Source organism: Eucalyptus grandis, chromosome 4 (assembly GCF_016545825.1).
Source record: "Eucalyptus grandis isolate ANBG69807.140 chromosome 4, ASM1654582v1, whole genome shotgun sequence".
Classification (NCBI taxonomy): domain Eukaryota; kingdom Viridiplantae; phylum Streptophyta; class Magnoliopsida; order Myrtales; family Myrtaceae; genus Eucalyptus; species Eucalyptus grandis.
Genome location: NC_052615.1, coordinates 13050243 through 13075127, shown reverse-complemented (window position 1 = coordinate 13075127; position 24885 = coordinate 13050243). Strand labels below are relative to the sequence as shown.

The window sequence follows — 24885 nt, the reverse complement described above, 5'->3', positions numbered from 1 at the left end:
CGTATCATCTAATTTAGTAATTTGACTTAGAGAGTAAATTTGTCACAAGTATACCGGTTTGAATCTCTCGCCATCTTGATCAGAAGATGTAAAATTGTAGGTAGCCGTACAAGGACCAGTATCCTAGGACTAGTTTGTTTCAAGTATTGCTTGACAAGTCAAGCGGGATTAGCGGGATAATCACGAGATGTCCAAAGAAAGTTAAAGAGATGTGGACTGACTGAGTCTTTGCGAGTAAAATATTCTGGCGTGGAGTGTAAAAAGATTCAATGACTTGAAAAACTTAGTGTTAATACCCTAAAAAAAAACCCCAAACTGATACACTTATGACAAAATTACTTCAAATTAAGTTTTTAACCACGAAAATTTCAAACTGGTACATTTGTAATAAATTTACCCCAAATGACCACAAAAAATGAACTAGTATACTTGTGATAGATTTATCCCTAACTAATTTGTTCGAGAATCAAAAACTCCCAAACTAGTACAATTGTAACAAATATACCATTCGTTAAATTGGATTAATACCATAAAAACTAGAAAAATGATACAATTGTGATAAGCATAAAGTAAATCCCAAACTGATATACTGATTAATTGTTATGTATTATCTAACTCAGTAATTTGATAGTAAAATTTAACAGAAACTAATAGAGAGTAAATTTATCACAAGTATACTGGTTTGAGATAAAGTTGTTAAAGGTGCACCAATTTGAGATTTTAGGTGGACTGATTGAGTCTTTGTGAGTAAAATATTCAAGCTTGGAGTATAAAAAGGTTCAATGAGTTGAAAAACTAATAGCATTTACTGTATTTAATTCATTGTTTGGTTTTGGAGTCAAAGAGACGGTATTCATGGATTCATTCACATCAACTAGTCATCCCATTCTCGTATCAACGTCAAATCTTATTTATGATATTGTGCCATCTCATTCGCGGATCTCGTTTCTCAACTATCACATCAAGTCAGCTTTTGAAATTGCATTTCTTTTTGACCAACAACAAAAAGAATTTCTTGATGGGCACACTGCCCGTAAGAAAAAAGGTTCATGTTGAGTCCAGTTATCTTCATTGATGGCAAACATGAGTGCAGGACTTGGAGACTTGAATAGAATGGGGGCGGGCGGGGGCGGGGGGATTATATTTATCTTTTCGTAAGTTTAAGTCGAGGAAAAAAAACAGAAGGGGATTTAGAGAATCTTGGGAGTCTGATTTGCAATTTTCTTGCCCATGGATCTATAATTTACGAACTGATTTCTTGACCTTATTGAGTCCCAACAAGTCTTTACCCCTTCATTTGTTAGACCAATATCAGAAGGCCTGATGTAGAGAAAAAAACTGAGTTTGATCCAATTTTCAATTTAGTCCCACCTTTCGAACTTTCTCACCTTTTCATTTCGCTTCAAATTTAGCTGACCGTCGATGCAGGATAATGTTGTCTGGATAACTTCCTATCTTTTTCTATCTCTCAATCATCTTCCAAGCATAAAAAAACTTTCCACAAGTCTGGTTTTTAGTTGGCAGAGAGAGGGGAGGTTCGTGGAGCTTTTGGAGGGTTGAGGGAGGGAGGGAGGGAGGGAGGGAGAGGGAGAGAACCGCTCTGTATGTTTCAACGTTCCCGTTTTTTTCCTTTTTATACAGTTATTATTTTTACTTAAAAAATAATTGCTCGCTCTTTCTGGGATAGGCGCTCATGGCCTCTACCTGCTGCGGCCGACTTGATCCCTAATCCTGGGATCATGCTGTTGCCTTCTCTCTCTCTCTCTCTCTCTCTCTGTAGAGGAAAAAGGCGGGGTTGTAAAAAGGGGTTGGGCCAGGCGAGAGAGGAAAAGGGAAAAAAAGTGAAAAAAAAGAAGAGGCGGAGCCGCCCTCGGCCCGGTCTCGCTTTTCCCTCCTCCTCCTCTTCTTCTTCTTCTTCTCTCTCTTCAATTAATTGTTATTATTATAATAATTTTTAATTATTATTTTTGTAATTAATTTTTTAAGTTATTTAATTAACTGATTTTTTAAGATTTTGATTTTTAATGCTAGTAATGCAGATGTTCCTAACATCTATATGATTTAATGAGAATTTTTATGCAATTAATGAATGATTAAATTGATTAGTCAAGTAAATGTCACCTATTGTGGTAAGTATAAATGACTCACTTAATCAGCTTAATAATAAAATTTACAATGGAGAGTAATATCTTACCAATTAAATTATCAATTTTTTTAATAGTGCTCACTATTTACTGTTTGAAGAGTAAAAAAATAGAATTTAATATTTAATATTCGTATGTTATGAAACAACTTTTAATTCTCAAGTTCGATGCTTAAAAATTTTAGAGCTTAATAATTGGGAATTTTTAACACTTATTTTTCAATTTTATCAAATCAACCCATAACAGTGTTTATAATGTCTAACTTACCAACTATAATTTTTCTCGTATTAATTTCCTCCATGATATCCTTTTCATTCGTAAGCTATGAAGTTAATAAATATCAATTAGTCTGAATAACAAAAGTAGCATGTTGATTTCTTTATAGCATTCAAAAGCTATTCTCTACTGAAAAATTGTATCATTAAGACATAAGAAAAATTTAAATATTATTGACGAAAAAATATTTTTAAGATGTTAATAGCTCTTTTGACATGATATGAGAGAGAACACTAATGTAGTTGCTATTGATTTTAAATTTTCAACCTTTCAACCCTCGCAAAAACATAATTGTTAAAGGCATTGAAAACTCTAATCAATTTTGTAGGAGAAAGAAGAAGAAATAAGTTTTTAACCATAAGAGATCTGCAGTCATTTCCCTCTATTAATCTGTAATTGAAGATAACCTAAATAACATCCTGATTATGAAAAAAAAATTTGAGTTCGATATACTAGATTATGTGATTTTTGTTAATTGATTTTATCCATAAATGGGGTTTTTGCATAGAAAGTTATATTTCTTTTCTTTTAAAAATAGAAGAACTGCTTATGTAAACGTAATCAAATGGCCTCTTAATTATTATGCATATGTCGCCATAGACATAACATGTTCCTATAGTGAATTAACGAAAGGTTCAAACAAATGAAATTATTTCAAAAACTAAAACTTTAATGTGATAAAGACCTATACATATGGCCCATTTGATTAATACTAAGTTGGTTGGGACCGACCTTGAGCCTATGCATTTAAGTCCTTATGAACCTGGTTAGATAGTGTTGTGGATAACAAGAGATTTGAATAATAAAATAATCAGAGTAGGAAATAAATCGGATACCAGATTTACGTGCTTCAATCGTTGTGACGTACATATACAAGGAGGGCAACATATAATTTCACTATAGATTAAACGTTATAACAAAGATTATGACCACATTCAAATTACTCAAGCACTCACAGTATTTTCTAGCCTTTGATTGCATCACATAACTCACATGGTATTGGACCTTATAACTTCTCACGAAATAATCTCTAAATTTCACAAAAGTATTAAATCCTGAAAGCATTGTAGCACTGTAGCCTACTGTTTAAGGGCTTTAACACTCTCGAATTTCACATGATGTAATTTGATGAAGAAGAATCTTGTATTACGAACAAAATAGCTTACGGCCACAACACTAGTACACCCAGATGATGTGAACTCAACATGTAGGAATTATCCTACTTGGACCGTACCAAACAGGAATATGATTTCCACGGTGCACCGCCGTAGACATCCACACACCTTTAACTTTCGGACTTTCATTTAATAGAGTGAACTTCCTTCCAATTCATTTGGGGTTGGAGTTCGGCTTAAACTTGAGATATAAATTAATAAATCGATTAATGGTGAGAATTTAATTTCTTTTCTTTGTCTTTTCCCTATTTTCATAATCATTAAAGAAAATACCATAAAATTTTCTTTTACCAATTGAAAGGTGATGACACATGACTTGATGGCGAGAGCTTCAAGAGTTTCGAACTGCTAGGATTTTGGGCATGTAGAAGTAGGGGTGTGTAAAAAAATTGGGAATTGCCTAAAATCAGATGGGACCGACTCAGAACTATTGGTTTCCACGGGATTGGTCTGATTTTCGGTTCTAAAGTACTAGAATAGGTGAATATTGGTCCGGTTTTGGTGCTATGTGTGGAATTGCTCACTTGAACTGGACCGATACATACATACATATACACACACACACACACACACACATATATATATATATATATATATATATATATTTTTAATTTTTAATTTATAAGTTTTAACTTTTCACATTGAAGCCCCAATTTCCTCTTTGCCTCTTTATGTCTCTTGCCTGAATCATCTCGTGATCTTATCTCCGTTTCTCACTATCACTCTTGGTGGCCCTTCACCTCGTTGATCCCTCTCTTTCTCGCTCTAGATCCCCTATGGCCTCATTGCTCCCTTTGTCACTATCGTTCTTGGTTGCTTCCGACCTCTGACCTCGTAGTTCACTCTCAAGCCTCATGCCTCTTTTGAAGTGGGGACATTTCGACCAGTTTTTTGGACCCACCCGAGAACTGAACCTCGGGGTTAAGTTCCCAAGTGGGTCCATGGAACCAATAGGCAATTTTCGATTCTAATTTTTCAAAACTCATTCGTATTAGGCGTTCCAAGGAACTGATCACCCCTATGTAGCTCAATGTTCCAAAATAAGACTAACCTATCTCTTTAATTAATTAGTTGATTTTGATTTGTCGTTTGTGACGTATCCATTAAATTGAGATACTTTAAAAATAAAAATACTTCCTTATATTTAATCTGCGAGTAATGGAAAATGAACTCACACACGACAGATTCCATTATCCTACATCCACTTGGCTACATTTGCCAAATTTAGTAATGTATGCTTACATGTGACAGGGCTATGGAAAAGATCATGAATGTGTGAGACAAGTATCATATCTTACGAAACATGGTTATTTCAGCCCATAATTAGGGATTGCCTTTTAGCCTCCAAACCTCATGAACTTGCTCCATATACTCTTAAGTTTCAAGTGTTTTCTGATTCATAGAATCTAGAGAGCTGTAAGTGGAGAGCATACTCACAACCAATATATATATTTCAATTTTTATCATGTCTATAGTTAGAGACATCACCCAATAGAGTAATAAAGTGAGTGCAACTCTCCATGTATTCAGTAACAGTTTGGGACCAAAGTCCCATTTCAATATTAATAATCCACCAATAACGGGCTGAAGTCCCCATTCAATATTAATAATCTAATGACGATTTGGACCGAAGTTTCTATGTAATATCCATAACCAACAGAAGTCACAATTTGGTATCAGTGTTTCTGATATTTAACTGCATCAAAATTCCATTTCAGTATAAAAAATTCACTACCCATAACAGCGCGAATTCCCGGTTTAGTATTGGTGACAGATTGAATCCTCAATTGAGAAGAAAAGTTTTAAAAAAGTCATAAACCTTTTGTATTTGTGCCAATTTAGTCCTAAACCTTTTTTTGGTGCCAATTAAGTCCTAAATCTTTTTACGTTGTGCCAATTTAGTCCTTTCCAACCAATTTTGCCTGGATTTTGCTGACTGGATGCTGGCCGACTGACGTGGTATGATCGGTGCTGACATGGACAACTTTTAATAATATTTTAATATTTTTTTGATTTTTTGATTTATATTTTTGATTTGATTTTATTCTTTTTATTTTTTCTTCTCCTCCTTCTTCCTCCAACCGGTCGCCAGACCTCGGTGACTGGCTAGAGGTGACGGCCCGCGAGGTTGAGGTCGACCTCGCCAGTGGCCGCAAGGGTGGCCTAGGTGGCAAGGCTCGCCCTTGCCAGATCTAGCGAGGGTCAAGCCTCGCCCATGGCCGACGAGGGCGAGCCTCGCCAGCTTGGCACGAGGCCGCCCTTGAGGCTCACCCTTGCCGAATCTCGCGAAGGCGAGCCCCGCTAGCCTAGCGCGAGGCCAGCTTGAGATGGCCCACGTTGCGGCGGCCTCACACTGGGCTGGCGAGACTCGCCCTCACCGCCCAGGCCTCAAGGGCGGCCTCGCGCCGGGTGGGTGAGACTTGCCCTCGCAGCTTAGCATGAGGCCACCCTCAACCTCGCCGGCCGTCACCTCTGGTCGGTCACCGAGGTCCGGCGACTGATTGGAGGAAGAAGGAGGAGAAGGAAAAAAGAAAAATAAAAAATAAAAAAAAGTAAAAATAAAAAATAAAAAATAAAAAATAAAAAATAAAAAAATAAAAAATAAAAAATAAAAAAAGAAAAGCAATTCAAAAATATTAAAATATTATTGAAAGTTGTCCACGTCAGCCGGCCGGTGTTTAATAAGCAAAATCTGCTCAAAATTGGCTGAGAATGATTGAATTAGCACAACGTAAAAATGTTTATGACTTAATTGGCACCAAAAAAAGGTTTAAGATTAAATTAACACAAATGCAAAAGATTTAGGGAAAATATCAAATAAGGACTTGAAGTGGAGTTATTTTCTCAAAAAATGACCCAAAGTGGACACTGTCTCAAATAAGGATCTGAAGTGGCTAACTTACTCTCAATTAAGGACCCGAACTTCTAATTTTATTCACAGCCAAGGGTACTTTTGGCTAAGAACATTATTGTTTATTTTTTGTCTCTCTCTTTCTTCTTTTTTCTTTCTTCATCTTTCTCACTCTCTACATCACCTCAATTATCAGCCCCTCCATTGCACTTTGTGTCATCTTGTTGTATGACCAAGATTGAGTTTTCTTTAACATGAGCCATTACAACGTCATCTAACTCGTTGAAAATTTTAAATTTTGCTTCTCAAAATGGTTTGTAGACAATTCCACGAAGCTGAAATGAGCGTTCAAAAATAAGTTCTTTTTCTTCCAACATTCATTGCAAATTTTGATCTCAAAGCCATAATATGAATCTGCTTTTGCTGAGACTCAACTTTTTGTTCAACTCCCAAGCTATGCTACTAATCCCTTTGGTGACGTATTTCTCTCACCTTAAGAGTGCATCAAACTCCACTTATTCCGGGCCTTTTGCTAACCCAGCAACTCCAATTTTTTTGTGCTATTTTAAGTCCTGCTTGCCAACAACAGAGTAGCAATATCCAAGCATCACCAGATCGTCTTGTTTGACTAACTTATGTCTCTATTCAAATTACACTTGGTGATCAACAATTTCACGCCAAAGAACAATTTTGTTGCAGCTGGCGACTATTTCAACCTCGGCAAGAGTTTGCCTTTCTTGCATAAATTCAATCTTTCAAAGATCCCCCTTCCCCTTTGCAATGCCAATGGCTCCTTTCAATAATCCTTAGTATGGAGACACCCACTCACACTCTTGCCATTCTCATCGACACAGCTCTTCTCCTCAATCGATACCTCATCTTGAGATTGATCATTAGTTGTATCTGACATCATTAATTATAGAAACTATTGTACTTCATTGCCCCATTGCTGCCATTGACAAGTCCTATTCGAGCTCTTGACCTCATCGACCACTGCCCTTGATAGAAAATCCAGCATCATCGTTGTTAGATGGAGGTCAATTCGAGCTTTAGGCTGAGCACAAGTGAGCTGAGATTTGATGCATCTTGAGGAATTGAGGATTTTAGCATCCGAGAAGGTGACTAGTAGCAAATAACTCCAATCCGACTTCTTGTCATTAGGACCAACTATGTGATGACATGAAGCTCACGAGGTCGCTAGTAGGGGCCCTAATTATGGTGTTGAAGAAGGAGGCAATATAGAGCGAAGGAGGAGGTGTGAGGAAGATGAAGAAAGAAAGAAAAATTAAAAAAAAAATGTTCTTGGACAAAACTATCCCAAGTTGTAAATAAGATTGAAAATTTAGGTCCTTATTTGAGACAAAATTAGTCACTTTGGATCATTATTTGATACAGTGTTCACTTTGGATCATTTTTTGAGAAAATGAACCCACTTCAAGCCCTTATTTGAGATTTTCCCAAAGATTTATGACTTTTTAAACACTTTTCCCCTCAATTGAGTATTAGTAATGGGTTGAAACCTCACGTAAGTTGAAATATACATAACTTTAGACAAAATAATTGAGTCATCATTTTGGAGGCTGATAGCGCGAAATCAAATACTAGTGTAACCGGACATGAATAAATATTTCTACACCCAACCTGGGACTTCTCGTCGTGGACTTGTCAAACACCAGTCTGGTCAAATTTGTTGAAATTTGGGCGAGATTTGAGGGACCAAGCAGAATTCAATTTCTCTCACTAGAAGTTGCCACGCATCTCTCTCCTTTCTCTGTCTAAAACCAAAAGAACATGGGCAGGCTCATTGACTTCTTCAAGAAGCAAAGCACGTGGCTTCTGGCCCATTTCTCCTGTTTTTTTTTAATTTCCTTTGTTATTTTTACTCTAAACATGTCTGGCATCTGGCGTATTTGAATCCCTTCCTTTATTTCATGTTTATATAATTTGACATGGATATAAACTATTCTCACGGTGTTCCTTCAATTACCACCTTTATCACGTGATTTCTCTATTCAAATTCATGTAAAATCTCAAAACTACTCTCTCACGATACTCTTAAACATTCTCGTCTGATTTAATTTTCCACATCTTCTATCCTGTGAATTTCTTTCATTAATGGAAATTAAATCTAGAGAGTTGATGGCATGTTGCTATGCATGAATTTAACAATGTAATTGCAATTTTTTAGCAAATTTATTACATATATTAAACTGAGTTTTTTTTTGTCGAAAATATAACTGAATTCGAACAGTCAAATCTCGTGAGATATACCCGGAATCAACATGTGTTCCACCATCTCTAATTATCCTAATATAGTTGCCACACTAAATTTAGCCACATTGGCGATTTGTTTCGTCAGGTGGTCCCTCTAGGAAAATTGTTTCCTCCTCCTCCTACATGATCTCAAATCTGGGGTAGGCTTGAGCTCATATATGAGATCTGAGGCTCGAGCACAAAGGCTAAACTCGGGTCCAGCGACAAAATGGACAAGTAGTGGCCATGCGAGTGGAAACCAGCGGCAAAGGAGTCAGCCGAGATTAGAGGGGTTGGTAATGAAAATCTATGGCGAGCGGTGGTGGAAAGCGGATGTCACAACTGTTGCCAAGGGCGGAAGCAACGATAGCCGGCTGAGGTGGCAGCGGTCCTCGTACCATTCAAGTGGCGCATCCGAAGTTCATGATCTCGTTTCTTCTCATGTGCTCAAGTCCACAATTTTTAGTTTTCACAATCAAAAGTGATATCTCTCTCACACAAAAAATAATTCAGCCAACTTAACTAAGTCACTAAAATGAAAGTAGACAGTCATCACATTTAATGGAATCCATTTGAGAGTTATATTCAACTCACTATTTTCAATGGTTCAGATTTGATTTAATGTATATATCATACCCATGGAAACTTAATCTCGATCAAATATGACCGTTGACCAATTTTTTTGTAACACAGAATTAGGAGATGGACTTGCAACTCTTTCCACACGGACAACAATGAGATTGAAGCACGAGATACCATTGCTTTTTGAAGTCAATGAACAGTTTACACATCTTTCTAAGCTACTTGGGGTGGGGACTCTGCTCTTACACACTTATTCATTATTGATACAAACCAAAGCAGCTTCAGGTGGGGGAACCTATAAGATTGGTTCATGACTATGGTACATGAAGATTTGCCACTGCTATAACTAAGCGAAACATAACTTAAAACTAGATAACTTGTACATCTTCTCCCATTTAGTCGCCGGACCACTATGGGGAGGCATTTGACACCCAACAAAGCTCTTCCTAGGAAAACGCCCGAGTCTGAATTGACTGGACAGGTCCTTGGTCACAGACACCCGTGGCTTCGGTCCCGGTTGCTCCGGCAAAGGCATCAGGGACTTCAGTTTGGGGACTCGTGGTGGGACTACGAGTGCTTTCTGGATGTCGTGAAACATGTCCATGTCTGAGTCATAGCGGTTGGAGGTGTTGAAGAACATGTGGAACACTTTCAAGTACCCGAGGTGGAGCTGCCTGCTCAGTTTAGGTAAGCTGCAGGGCTCCGCAAGGACGTGTTGGAGGAACTCTTTCTTCAGTTGGTGTAGCAGATGTTGCACGAAGTTGATGGAGTCCTCAATGCTAGCCTCGGGGTTTTCCTTTAGGTATAGCAGCACAAAGTTCAATTTCCCTTGCTTTTCTTCTTTCTGTAATGTGAGAGAGAGACAAGCAGGAGGGGCTTGTGAGGAGACAATCGTTAAAACAGGGAGACGAAATAAGATAGAGTGTACATAGGTGCACAATAAGAGCAACAATGAGCAAGTACTACCTGGGGAGCAGCGGCCAATTATAGCCGCTTGGCCAGCGGCCAGACTTAGCTCAATCATATTGAACAGTTCAAATAGCCTCAAGACGCATGCTGTCCAACATTAAAAAATCTACCTGGTAGCTTTGGATGTCATTCAACAAGCGAGTGATGACCATGAGAAATTTGGTGATGGGCTGGTAGGGGCTAGACCACAGCTGATGCAATGGGGTCGTGGGGCTCGCGAGGCACGAAGAGGGAAGGACTAAGATGTGTGTTGCGATAGATTTCATGCCCACATGGAGGTACTCTTGCATAGGAGGCGCACCTCCGCTTCGGCTCCATTTCGCTTCCATGAGCCATGAATGAAATGTCTCACCCCACTTTCAAACCAAATACACTATTTTAGCCCATTTAAAAGAAACATAGTGCTTGATGTAGAAAATTAAAGAAAGAGAAGTATAACGTGAGAACAAGAGAAGTACTATATCTTGGAGGTTTTTCTTGATGTCCTTCCCTGATTGTTTGAAGCATTTCACTCTGAAGTCAGTGACGAGATCAACGAGGGCTTTGAATATGGTCTCGGCATGCCCACTTAGTCCTTCACCATCCCACCTGGTATAATGTTCATCACCCACGAAAAGAGACGATCTTGAGGGTAACTAATTGAATGGACCGTAATGCTATGGGAGATGAGTATAGAAACCCAAGAAACCGTACATACACTAATCTTGTATCTTGACACAGTCGCCTCGGTCCTATGGTTTAGTGAATGCATCTCTTGATATAAATCGTAGATATTGTAAGTTAGAGTTAGACAAATACTGATCCTTTGGTATAGGTCCAAATCCTATTAGACGCAGTTTTTTCCATCTATTTCTTATCTTAAAAAGGATATTAATATTTTGAATGATATTAAGGTAAAGATGCTTATAATACATTGTTTAGTTGATAAACATACCTTTGAACTGCATCGGTAAGCTGCTCTAGATCCTCTAGTGAACCCTCCATGTCGAAAAAGTCGTCGGCAACGGTTACTATGATCGCACTCTTAGCAACCACTTCTCGTATGTCGGAGTTGCAAGGTAAAGAAATGGAAGCGGCGACAGCAAAATAAGAGTATGTTGTCTTCTCTCGACAGAACTCCATCTTGCTAAGTCCGGTTGTTTCAGACCACCTAAACTCATCCATTAATGAAGAGTCGTTAGAAATAATAATTTGCTAATTAACAACCTATTACTAAACCGTATGCATATGTACCCTTTTACTATATCAACCTCCATTCTATAAGTCGATTGTCTCAGTACGAAGTCCTGCAGAGCAAGTTGCAGAATATCTTGATTATGAACCAACGATGACCTAATAAAATCAAAGAAAAGCAAAAAGTCAATTGCATGTCATAGCATAGTAATAAATCAATATTATAACTTTCCCTTTTAAGACATTACTACCTATGCCAAGATAATTTTCCCATCCATAGTACACAAGCATCTTTTTCCTCCAACCACATCCTATGTTCTAGGTGGTCTAGGCGAGCCATCCATGGAAGACCCAGTTCGTGCTCAATCTACATGGACATTTCAAGCGTTAACTGATGCCATAACTTATTATACAGAACGAAAAGAAGCACTGAATATTTACACTAACCATTATGCGATGACTCGAAGAGATGATGCATTCGTCTCTTGTTTCTCCCGATAAGATTTTCTCAAGAAGCTTCCTTGAGAAAGTTCTCACTCTCTCTAGTTGTTGTTCATCCGAAAGCATAAGATTGCTGGCTCTATAAACATTAAGGAGCACACTCGAGAAGTATTCATAATGTTTTTCAATGTGATCTCGAACTTCTTCACGATCTAAAAACCAACAAAAGCTTGCTGCAAAATGTAGAGTATAATTAAAATTAATGGAATCACTTCAAGATATCATCCATGAAAGACCCCAAGGAAAAGGAACTGTTGGAGGAACTAAGGAAAAAGCATTAGAAAATTTTTAAACCTATTGCATTTGTGTTAATTTAGTCCTAAATTTTTTAATGGTGCCAATTGAGTCTTAAACCTCTTGACCCAAAGCCAACTTAATCTTTTGCAGCTAATTTTCGCTAACCATGCCATGCAGGTCGGGATGTTGACATGTGCAACTTTTTAATAATATTCTAATAATTTTTCGAACTTTTTATTTTATTATATTTTTCCTTTTCTTTTCTTCTATTTGTCTTTCTTTTTCTAATCTTCCCCTTCCAATAGCTAGTGGCCGCCAAGGCGAGGGACCTTGCCAGCTATAGGCGAGGTGCCAGATCCATTGAGGATGAACCTCACCATGGCCGGTGAGGGGGGCTAGAGGTTGGTGAGGTCCCTTGCCTTTGCCTAGTTGTTGAGCTCCAATGACTTGCTAGAGGAAGGGGAAGGAAAATAAAAATGCGAAGAAAATAAAATAAAAAAGAAAAGAAAAGAAAAGCTAAAATCAAAATTATTAAAATATTAGTAAAAAATGTCCACATTAGTGCCGGTTGTGCCACATAGGTTGGCCGTCGTTCAGGTCAATAATATGTAACCAAAATTAGCCGGAATAATTGAACTGACTCTAAGTTTAAAGATTTAGAACTAAATTGATACAATTGTAGTAGGTTTAGGACTTTTCTGACTCTTTTCCTGATGAACTTATATAGTTTGCAACTCATACATGGCGATACACTATAACCATGCATGCGCAAAAGCCAGAACTCCAAGCAATCTTTGTATAGCTCGGTGGCGATCCAGTGAACTGTTTTTGTGATTGGCTTTTCCTACTTGTAGTTCCTGAAAAGAGAAATGTCATTATGCTTGAATTAGTTAGAGATGTCATACGGACAATTTCGGTACCTTAAAAGCAATCGGGGGACGGGCTTTTGGGTTTCTAAGGACAGCCTTGCCCGTTCCTTATTCTCTCTGTTTCTTTTTTCTAGTAGTGGATTTTCTAGGGAAAAAAACATAGAGACTAGGAAATTTTACTAACCTATAGATTTGTGCCAAAATATCATCCTTCTCCTGGTCAAAGTACTCGGTCAACCCTAGTCTCACTAATTGATAAACCAAGGAAAGTTTTGCAAGCTTTTTGTCCACGAGATATATAGATGGAACTGTTTTAATCATCAAGAAAAGCCAAAAGATATTCAAGGTTAAAATGGTACAAAAGAAAAATATATAAATTTAATACATAAATTTCAAACTCTACACTGATAGTATATGCTATAATTACACTACTCCTACAAAATTAGCTTTTAGTAATCTAGCATTTGAAGAATTGTCTCATTCCAAGCACAGCCTAGTTAATCTAGAAGCATGATTTGAATTTCAACTGTATGTCCCTATACAAGGAGTTGAAAGATTTTGCCCATTTAATTATCAATATCTTCGATTTTGAGTTTACGGTCCAAATTTTCTGAAAAAAAAAAATTATAGTTGCTGCTCCTATGTGTGCAGATGGGTTCCAGTTGAGGCCATCAAATTGGCCAAATAAGTTGAGCTAAAAGAAACCAAAAAAGATACAAATAAAATTGATGCAATCTTTGTCATACCTTTTATACAATGAGAGAATTTCAATGCTCTCGATACGTAACATTTCCTTCAACTCATCCCAATCACAATTTGATAATACAATGCTCTTTTCCGAAAGTAACAATATACAATTTTAGTGAAGTGAAATTAGTTAGGGAAACAATAGGGACATGCTTTGAAAGTACCTAAAAATCTCTAGAATGTAGTGTTCACTTACTGCCGTTAGAAGCACAATTTGAAGCAAGAGATTGAAGATAAGCAAGGCATGCTTTGTGACCAGTGGATAGGTATGCACTTGCTGTTGCAGAGGGTGATTGAAATAAAGAGCCGTCGCCATCTACATGCTTCAATATGGTTTCATTGCTGATTTTGTATGTTGGAGGCAATGCCTCAAGATATGACAACAATGGGTAATATTGGTTCCTGTCCACAAGTTTCTCCCTGCAAAAGGCCAAAATGCTAACTGGTATGATCAAGTCTTTTGGGTGGTTTTAGGGAGAAAATATTGCTTGCGTCTAGTGTAGCTAGCGCAACAAGAAAAGGTCATTGAAAAGTGATACGTGTTGCATGTGGACCCAAATGTTAGATCAAAATTTGAATTGAGAGGCAAATGATTTGGTTATTGATATTGCTAGTATGAGTACCTAGAGGGGGGTGAATAGGTGCCTAAACAATTTATCGATATACGGAAGCGATTCTTAACATATGATAGAAAGTAAATTCTCTCTTAATTAACAAAATGAAATACGATTGAGATAGAGAGAGTGAGGAAGAGAAAATTGAACACAGGATTTATAGTGGTTCGGCTTATTCCAAGCCTACGTCCACTCTTCCGTACTGACAGCCCACCGGCTGGATTTCACTAGGATCAAAAGAGAAGTTACAGCACAGCTTTGCCTTGATTCCACAGTGTAGATGTTTTACCACACCTCCTCAAGGTCTCTCACAAATATAGACTCTCTTTTGTATACAAGTATTCGCTCAAAAGATTTATCTAAACAAATAGGAGCTTCAGACTTTGGAATTCTTCTATTGCGCACACCTCAAACAGCTAAGAACGTCTTCCTTATATACTCCTTTATGCCATCATACCCGTTGGCACTTACCAAAGGAATTCCTCCAATCTACCCATTGGACGGAATCAATTAGGAAGATTGTTCGAGCTATTAAAGGAACGTGTTGATAGCCCATCAATCATGTTGGCCCATACAATCAGGATCTCGGTTTCCATAAGTAGAACCTTCCAATAATATTTAGATAATTATCGAATCTTCAGTCATTGAATCAATCTTGATCAATCAAAGGATTCTTATATGTCTTCTCCAACCACGAGATCTTCTCCAGATGATAAGGTTAAATTCTGAACAAAACATCCAGTTCTGGATAATCTTTCTTCAACGGATTAGAGACTGTCAATGAGGATAGACTTTAAGTCTTGAGTCTAGCTGTCCGGAAGTCTTCAGACTTTAACCAACAGAGTCTGCTGACCTTCAGACTAGACTGATGGAAACGTTTTGTCAACTTCAAAACACTTCATGAAGATTTCTCCAACAGTTATGGCAGAGGTAAAGGACGAGTTGTAGCCGTAGCTGGAGACGAAGGAGTGATGCGGTGGCTCATCGATCAAACAAGGGCTCGATGGTTCATCGGAGGGAGAGAGAGAAGGGGCAGAGTCGGACGAAGAGAGAGAGCGTGCAGGATGAGCTAGAGCTGGAGGGGCAACATAGTGGTTCGTTGGTCGGAGAGGGGCAGAAAGAGAGTCGGGCGTGAAGAGAGGTTACATGCAGAGGAGGGACAGAGGGAGAGTTGGGGGGGGGGGACAGAGATAGAGAGCGTTCTTTCGAGAAGAAGGCCTGCTTGCTAGTCCAAAATTTGGTCTGACGTTTGGATCTCACACACAGCATGTGTCACGTTCTAAAGAGTCTTCTTTTTTGTGCGTTAGTTACATAAGACGCACACAATATTTTCTCGGTTCAAGAACTAGGGCCCCAAAAACTTTATCCCAATGCACTTCGTATTGTCCAGAGCTTTTTCCACATGAATATTGTATTGCCATAAATTATGAAAAGAGAATCGACCAATGAGTTAAAATGTTGACATTTCTTTTATTTCTTTTAGTTTAAATATGAGGGCCTGAAAACACTTTTGTCTACTCTTCAAGACTTACAGTCATTGAGCCAAAATTGCGGTTGGTCTCAATACATGACAAATAATCGTTGTTAAGTTGGTCAACCAACGAAGAGATCTTTATATAGTAGGTTCCTTCAACAAAATAAGAAAAGAAACCTAAACGGTAATTGACAAGTCAAAAGCAAAAGTCAAAAGTCAAAAGTCAAAACTAGCACAAGCACACCGATCGAAGCAGTTGAGTCACACATCCCTCATGCGACTAAGTTTTCAAGCAAAAAAAGCGAGACTCGAAAGGGGGTCTGGGAGTTACCGTATCCACAGACAACCTATCCCTTTTTCGCTGCTTATCAGGCCCCGAAGACCCCCCCTGGCCGGCCAAGCCCATTGTGGAAGACTGCAAAGGTTTAATGGCTCAGCTAAATGGGCCCCGAGAAACAAACAAGGCTGCGGATTGGGTCGCTAAAGCCCACCGAGCAAATTCTCTGCCTAGTAATTGGTTAGCTTATCCCCTCAACCTTTAATTTCAATTTTATGTTTAGATGTACCAACTGAAAATGCCCCTTAGTGGGCTAGTAATGAATAAACGATATATATTTCGACCAAAAAAAAAAAAAGGCGGGGTAATTCGGCCGAGAAGGACGAGCGCAATCTAATGCTGATTTGGTCGAGAGATTGAAATGGTTAGGGCTACACGAGTACTAATATTTTCAAAGTATCATGCTCGAATGCAGAAATACGTTAACTTGAAAGAAAAACATATGATAATATTGGACCAATAAAGAAGGGAAGCATTATATTTACCTTTCGAGAATTCGTTGTCGATTGCGGAATAAATCTACAATGGCAGATTCGGTGCTTTCGGGGAATATGATCTCCAAACCAACAGCACGTGCCAAATCAATCATTCCAGGCAAGATGATAGCTATCCAACGAGGAGAATTTCCACGCTTGTTTCTCGAAAGAAGCAATTCTGCATTTCCATGAATGAACTTTAATCCTGAAACGTGAAATTTTCAGAAAAAAAAAATGGAGAAGTATTAGAGGAGAGTTTGTAAAGAACTATATGACTATTGCATTTCAATAAGGAAGCGAATATAGTAGTTACTTGCATCATCTATTATATACTTTCATAATATTAGAGATCTCATGCCCATGTCGACTTAAGTTCGACTTTCATTGATGATCGATGGACTTTATTTTAACAAGAGACCACGTTAGATTTGGTGGGTTAGATTATGAGTTGAAAAGTTAATGAAGTTACCTGAGCAAAAGTCAAGTACAGAGTTTTTTGTAATCGCAAAGTTAATCTACTCACCAAACTAAATTTTATCTTGGAAGGGAGAGCTATGTTCGGGATGGCCATATCTTGACGTAAATAAAGAAAAAATATGCTTTCAATGGCTATATTTTAGTGCTTATTTGAAAGTCAAGCACATGGTACCTTTCTCTATTAAGGTTGAACCAACATGCCACTTTTTGAGCACAGTCATGCAAACAAGGGTTGAAGCAAGACACTCCCCTCCATCGGACATTTCATGTTCTTCATAATCATAATCTCCCCAAAACCCTTCTTCATTCTGATTATGGAGCACCTAGTTCAAACACACGTTAAACATGGGACAATCATGCCGGTGAGGATCAGGAATCATCGCCAACCATGCCGTGTTATATGGTGAAGGGGAGAGGAATGAGCTCGAAACTATGTTGGAAAGGAGTATTTCTATTTTGATGGTATTGACAAGAGATTCAATCAAGAATATTTGGCCCCCCATGAATATTTTGTTGAGAAAAATTTGGCTTGCTTCTTTGAATGGGAGATTGCATGGTCCAATTAGGTCTATTTATACATGACTTTGAGCCGGCTCCTTTGGGGAGCAGTCTTGTCAAAATGTGAATCATGAGCATAGAACTAAGTTTTATTGGATTCCATCTCTGATGTAATTGTGATTAGTATTTTAGGCATGAAATAGAAAGGGCTTCTCTTGTTTAGAGGTTGAAAATAAATTATACTACATTTGAGGAGACCCAAGTAGCATCGACACACAACGTGACGCGACGCGACCCGACACGACCCGACACGACTCGACACGACACGCTAACACATCATTTCTCAGAAAAAAAAGAATTTCGACATGTTGTGACACGTTATATATTAAATGAATATTTTTATATATACACGAGAAATTATTATATTTAAATTAATTTATTTAAATTCATAAATAAATAGATAATAAAAAAGAGCCTATAATGAATCTACACTAATAACATTAATAAATTTATTCATAAAAAATTGGAAAGACATTTTTTGACTTTAACAAAAGTTATCGATGAAATAAATGACTAACGAAAGATTAGAGTCAAAATAAATTTATATTTTTCTATGGTGATCAAAATTTATCATTATTTAACATTTAGTGCTTTTATTTTTCGAAATAATTTTTTAACCCACTTATTTATTTATTTTTTAGCCTTACCATTTATTAATAAATTTAGTTAACATTCGATTTTTTTTTTTGGGCTAAATGGGTCCCACCCATTTACTTCACCCTTTGCTTTCTTCCCCCACCCCACCCACCACCTATGCCTATCACTTCCCAAAATTGAAGTCACGCTACACGAGGTTCCATCCTCCTCTCCCTCCAAAAAAGAAAAGAAAAGAAAATCACCCTGCACAAGGCTTTCGTTTCTTCCCCAGCAACCGTCTCCTCCTCTCCTTGCTCCTATGAAGCACTGACATTCTTCAAGATCCTTCGTGTCGTGTCGTACACTTCGACACATGTCCGATGCTCTCCGACACTTTCTGACACTCAGTCAACACATGTTGGAAAATTCGACACATGGTCAACTTTCTCGACACTCTCTGACACTTGAGTTGGAATTCTAACATACAAGTTTCCGACATATGATTCTGATATCGAGGTCAATTTAAAAAATTCAATAAATGAAAAGTCAAAATATATATATGTGAAAATAAAACACAATAATATAAATAATATAAATTGGGAAAGAAGAAAAATATAGTCTTCTCTTCTCTTCGACTCCTACTTCCCATGATACACAATTCACCCCTTAATTTTTTTTTTTTTTATTCTCTTCCAACATATCTAACATGCGAGTCCAGAATATGGATCGCTTGTTTTTTTTTTCCAAGTTTTATGAATTATTAAATTAGAGTTGAAATTGTCAAATTGGAATAATTAAAATATTAATAAATGGCATATTAATATTTTTAGTGTATATTCATTCTAGGTTTTTTAATTATTTATTTATGAATTTGATTCAAATTAATTTGATTGAAATAATCATAAAATGATAATTTATTATGTATATATAAAAATATATATATTTAATATATAACGTGTCCTAATGTGTCGGAATTCTCTATTTTTTGAGAAACAACGTGTCGGCATGTCGTGTCGTGTCGTGTCGTGTACTAGTGTCGGTGCTACTTGGCCTTGCTCTTCTTCGTAAAATTGAAAAAACAACCTCAGTAAAGTAACAGCCCAACAACCCTAGCAGTCACCTTCTCCTCTCCCTTGCTCGGTCTCTACCTCTTGATCTTTGCTCTCTTTCGGGCGCCTCATCATAATCGCTCGCCACTGCCTCGCCTCAATTCCCTCCCCACTTTGCCATCGTAGCCAACGAGGAAAATTTCCACGCTTGTTTCTTGAAAGAAGCAATTCCGCATTTCCATGAATGAACTTTAATCCCGAAACGTGAAATTTTCAGAAAAAAAAAAATGGAGAAGTATTAGAGGAGAGTTTGTAAAGAACTATATGACTATTGCATTTCAATAAGGAAGCGAATATAGTAGTTACTTGCATCATCTCTTATATACTTTCATAATATTAGAGATCTCATGTCCATGTCGACTTAAGTTCGACTTTCATTGATGATCGATGGACTTTATTTTAACAAGAGACCACATTAGATTTGGTGGGTTAGATTATGAGTTGAAAAGTTAATGAAGTTACCTGAGCAAAAGTCAAGTACAGAGTTTTGTGTAATCGCAAAGTTAATCTACTCACCAAACTAAATTTTATCTTGGAAGGAGAGCTATGTTCGGGATGGCCATATCTTGACGTAAATAAAGAAAAAATATGCTTTCAATGGCTATATTTTAGTGCTTATTTGAAAGTCAAGCACATGGTACCTTTCTCTATTAAGGTTGAACCAACATGCCACTTTTTGAGCACAATCATGCAAACAAGGGTTGAAGCAAGACACGCCCCTCCATCGGACATTTCATATTCTGCATAATCATAATCTCCCCAAAACCCTTCTTCATTTTGATTATGGAGCACCCAGTTCAAACACCCTTTAAACATGGGACAATCATGCCGGTGAGGATAAGGTGTTATATGGTGAAGGGGAGAGGAATGAGCTCGAAACTATGTTGGAAAGGAGTATTTCTCTTTTGATGGTATTGACAAGAGATTCAATCAAGGATATTTGGGCCCCCATGAAGATTTTGTTGAGAAAAATTTGGCTTGCTTCTTTGAATGGGAGATTGCATGGTCCAATTAGGTCTATTTATACATGACTTTGAGTTGGCTCCTTTGGGGAGCAATCTTGTCAAAATGTGAATCATGAGCATAGAACTAAGTTTTATTGGATTCCATCTATGATGTAATTGTGATTAGTATTTTAGGCATGAAATAGAAAGGGCTTCTCTTGTTTAGAGGTTGAAAATAAATTATACTACATTTGAGGAGACCCAAGTAGCATCGACACGCGACACGCGACGCGACACAACACGACACGACAGGACACGACACGACATGTTGACACGTCATATTTTAGAAAAATAGAATTTCGACATGTTGGGACACATTATATATTAAATGAATATATATATATATATATATATACATGATAAATTATTATATTCATATTAATTTATTCAAATTCATAAATTAATAGATAATAAAAATGAGCCTATAATGAATCTACACTAATAACATTAATAAATTTATTCATAAAAAATTGGAAAGACATTTTTTTGACTTTAACAAAAGTTATCGATGAAATAAATGACTAACGAGAGATTAGAGTCAAAATAAATTTATATTTTTTCTATGGTGATCAAAATTTATCATTATTTAACATTTAGTGCTTTTATTTTTTGAAATAATTTTTAACCCACTTATTTATTTATTTTTTAGCCTTACCATTTATTAATAAATTTAGTCAACATTTGACGTTTTTTTTTTGGGCTAAATGGGTTCCACCCATTTATTTCACCCTCTGCTTTCTTCCCCAACGCCACCCACCACCTATGCCTATTACTTCCCAAAATTGAAGTCACGCTACACGAGGCTCCATCCTCCTCTCCCTCCAAAAAAGAAAAGAAAAGAAATTCACCCTGCACAAGGCTTTCGTTTCTTCTCTAGTAGCCGTTGCCTCCTCTCCTTGCTCTTATGAAGCATCGACATTCATCAAGAGCCTTCGTGTTGTGTTGGATCTTGTCGGACACTTCAACACGTGTTGACGCTCTCTGACACTCTTAGACACTCAGTCAACACGTGTCGGAAAATTCAACACCTGGTTAACTTTCTCGACATTCTCTGACACTCGAGTCGGAATTCTAACATACGAGTTTCCGATATGTGATTCTAGTATCGAGGTCAATTTTAAAAATTCAATAAATGATAAGTCAAAATATATATATGCGAAAATAAAACACAATAATATAAATAATATAAATTGGTAAATAAGAAAAATATAGTATTCTCTTCTCTTCGACTCCTACTTCCCATGATACACAATTCATCCCTTAAGTTTTTTTTTTTTTTATTCTCTTCCAACATATCTAACATGCGAGTCCATAATATGGATCGCTTGTTTTTTTTTTCCAAGTTTTATGAATTATTAAAATAGAGTTGAATTTGTCAAATTAAAATAATGAATAATATTAATAAATGTCAGATTAATATTTTTAGTGTATATTCATTCTAGGTTTTTTTAATTATTTATTTATGAATTTGATTCAAATTAATTTGATTGAAATAATCATAAAATGATAATTTATTATGTATATATAAAAATATATATATTTAATATATAACGTGTCCCAATGTGTCGGAATTCTCCTTTTTTGAGAAACAACGTGTCGGTATGTCGAGTCGTGTCGTGTCGCGTGTCCCGTATTAGTGTCGGTGCTACTTGGCCTTGCTCTTCTTCGTAAAATTGAAAAAGCAACCCCAGTAAAGTAACAGCCCAACAATCCTAGCAGTCACCTTCTCCTCTCCCTTGCTTGGTCTCTACCTCTTGATCTTTGCTCTCTTTCGGGCGCCTCATCATAATCGCTCACCACTGCCTCGCCTCCATTCCCTCCCCACTTTGCCATCGTAGCCAACGAGGAAAATTTCCACGCTTGTTTCTTGAAAGAAGCAATTCCGCATTTCCATGAATGAACTTTAATCCTGAAACGTGAAATTTTCAGGAAAAAAAAATGGAGAAGTATTAGAGGAGAGTTTGTAAAGAACTATATGACTATTGCATTTCAATAAGGAAGCGAATATAGTAGTTACTTGCATCATCTATTATATACTTTCATAATATTAGAGATCTCATGTCCATGTCGACTTAAGTTCGACTTTCATTGATGATCAATGGACTTTATTTTAACAAGAGACCACATTAGATTTGGTGGGTTAGATTATGAGTTGAAAAGTTAATGAAGTTACCTGAGCAAAAGTCAAGTACAAAGTTTTTTGTAATCGCAAAGTTAATCTACTCACCAAACTAAATTTTATCTTGGAAGCGAGAGCTATGTTCGGGATGGCCATATCTTGCGTAAATAAAGAAAAAATATGCTTTCAATGGCTATATTTTAGTGCTTATTTGAAAGTCAAGCACATGGTACCTTTCTCTATTAAGGTTGAACCAACATGCCACTTTTTGAGCACAATCATGCAAACAAGGGTTGAAGCAAGACGCTCCCCTCCATCGGACATTTCATGTTCTTCATAATCATAATCTCCCAAAACCCTTCTTCATTCTGATTATGAAGCACCCAGTTCAAACACCCTTTAAACATGGGACAATCATGCTGGTGAGGATCAAGAACCATCGCCAACCATGTCGTGTTATATGGTGAAGGGGAGAGGAATGAGCTCGAAACTATGTTGGAAAGGAGTATTTCTCTTTTGATGGTATTGACAAGAGATTGAATCAAGGATATTTGGGCTTCCATGAAGATTTTGTTGAGAAGAATTTGGCTTGCTTCTTTGAATGGGAGATTGCATGGTCCAATTAGGTTTATTTATACATGACTTTGAGCCGGCTCCTTTGGGGAGCAGTCTTGTCAAAATGTGAATCATGAGCATAGAACTAAGTTTTATTGGATTCCATCTCTGATGTAATTGTGATTAGTATTTTAGGCATGAAATAGAAAGGGCTTCTCTTGTTTAGAGGTTGAAAATAAATTATACTACATTTGAGGAGACCCAAGTAGCATCGACACGCGACACGCGACACGATACGACACGCTGACACGTCATTTCTTAGAAAAAGAGAATTTCAATATGTTGGGACACATTGTATATTAAATGAATATTTTTATATATACATGATAAATTATTATATTTAAATTAATTTATTTAAATTCATAAATAAATAGATAATAAAAAAGAGCCTATAATGAATCTGCACTAATAACATTAATAAATTTATTCATAAAAAATTGGAAAGACATTTTTTGACTTTAACAAAAGTTATCGATGAAATAAATGACTAACGAAAGATTAGAGTCAAATTAAATTTATACTTTTCTATGGTGATCAAAATTTATCATTATTTAACATTTAGTGCTTTTATTTTTCGAAATAATTTTTTAACCCACTTATTTATTTATTTTTTAGCCTTACCATTTATTAATAAATTTAGTTAACATTCGATATTTTTTTTGGGGCTAAATGGGTCCCACCCATTTATTTCACCCTTTGCATTCTTCCCCCACGCCACCCACCACCTATGCCTATCACTTCCCAAAATTGAAGTCACGCTACACGAGGTTCCTTCCTCCCCTCCCTCCAAAAAAAAAGAAAAGAAAAGAAAAGAAAATCACCCTGCACAAGGCTTTCGTTTCTTCCCCAGCAACCGTCGCCTCCTCTCCTTGCTCCTATGAAGCACTAACATTCTTCAAGATTCTTCGTGTCGTGTCGGACACTTCGACACATGTGCGATGCTCTCCAAAACTTTCTAACACTCAGTCAACATATGTCGGAAAATTCGACACCTGTTCAACTTTCTCGACACTCTCTGACACTCGAGTCGAAATTCTAACATACAAGTTTCCGACATATGATTCTGATATCGAGGTCAATTTAAAAAATTCAATAAATGAAAAGTCAAAATATATATGTGAAAATAAAACACAATAATAAAAATAATATAATTTGAGAAAGACGAAAAATATAGTCTTCTAGAAGCAAAGCACGTGGCTTCTTCAAGAACCAAAAGAACCTGGGCAAGCTAATTGGCTTCTTCAAGAAGCAAAGCACGTGGCTTCTAGCCCATTTCTCCTGTTTTTAATTTCCTTCATTGTTTTTACTCTAAACATGTCTAGAATGTGGCTTTTTTGAATCCCTTCCTTTATTTCATGTTTAATTAATTTGACATGGATAGAAGCTACTCTCATGGTGTTCCTTCAATTTATCCCGTGACTTCTCTGTTCACATTCATGTAAAATCTCTAATTTACTCTCTCACAATACTCTTAAACATTCTCGTTCGATTTAATTTTCCACATCTTCTTTTGTTAATAAAAATTAAATCTAGTGAGTTGGTGACATGTTGCTATGCATGATTTTAACGATGTTATTGCAATTTTTCAACCAATTTAGTACATATATTAAACTGATTTTTTTTTTTATCGAAAATATAACTAAATTCAAACAGTCAAATCTGGTGAGATATACCGGAATCAATATGGATTCCATCCTCTCCAATTAACCAAATATAGTTGCCACACTAAATTTAGCCACATTGATTTCT

General features: G+C 36.8%; 2 protein-coding genes across 2 annotated transcripts; both read right to left on the bottom strand.

Moving 5' to 3' along the window:
* Window positions 1-9514: 9514 nt before the first annotated feature.
* LOC120292715 (S-linalool synthase-like) lies at window positions 9515-12425 on the bottom strand. The gene is made up of 7 exons (XM_039311064.1): window positions 11871-12425; window positions 11675-11790; window positions 11484-11582; window positions 11185-11400; window positions 10709-10838; window positions 10361-10606; window positions 9515-10125 (listed from the first exon to the last, which is right to left on the bottom strand). Exons 1-7 carry the CDS (start codon window positions 11988-11990, stop codon window positions 9628-9630), a joined length of 1425 nt encoding a protein of 474 aa, XP_039166998.1. The 5' UTR covers window positions 11991-12425; the 3' UTR covers window positions 9515-9627.
* Window positions 12426-13965: 1540 nt separating this feature from the next.
* Window positions 13966-17676, bottom strand: LOC120292495 (S-linalool synthase-like). The gene is made up of 3 exons (XM_039310707.1): window positions 17328-17676; window positions 16688-16883; window positions 13966-14197 (listed from the first exon to the last, which is right to left on the bottom strand). The coding sequence occupies exons 1-3, from the start codon at window positions 17416-17418 to the stop codon at window positions 13966-13968; spliced, it is 519 nt and encodes a 172-aa protein (XP_039166641.1). The 5' UTR covers window positions 17419-17676.
* Window positions 17677-24885: the final 7209 nt, after the last annotated feature.

Excerpts from the sequence above, each read along its gene's own strand:
- LOC120292495 (XM_039310707.1), bottom strand. The coding sequence starts at position 17,418 with ATGTCCGATGGAGGGGAGTGTCTTGCTTCAACCCTTGTTTGCATGACT. Across the intron at positions 16,884-17,327 it reads TTCAACCTTAATAGAGAAAG|GATTAAAGTTCATTCATGGA; the intron begins GTACCATGTGCT and ends TTCACGTTTCAG. Across the intron at positions 14,198-16,687 it reads CGACAACGAATTCTCGAAAG|GGAGAAACTTGTGGACAGGA; the intron begins GTAAATATAATG and ends GGCCTTTTGCAG.
- LOC120292715 (XM_039311064.1), bottom strand. The coding sequence starts at position 11,990 with ATGCTTTCGGATGAACAACAACTAGAGAGAGTGAGAACTTTCTCAAGG. Across the intron at positions 11,401-11,483 it reads GAGGTTGATATAGTAAAAGG|GTGGTCTGAAACAACCGGAC; the intron begins GTACATATGCAT and ends GGATGAGTTTAG. Across the intron at positions 10,839-11,184 it reads CTTACCGATGCAGTTCAAAG|GTGGGATGGTGAAGGACTAA; the intron begins GTATGTTTATCA and ends ACATTATACCAG.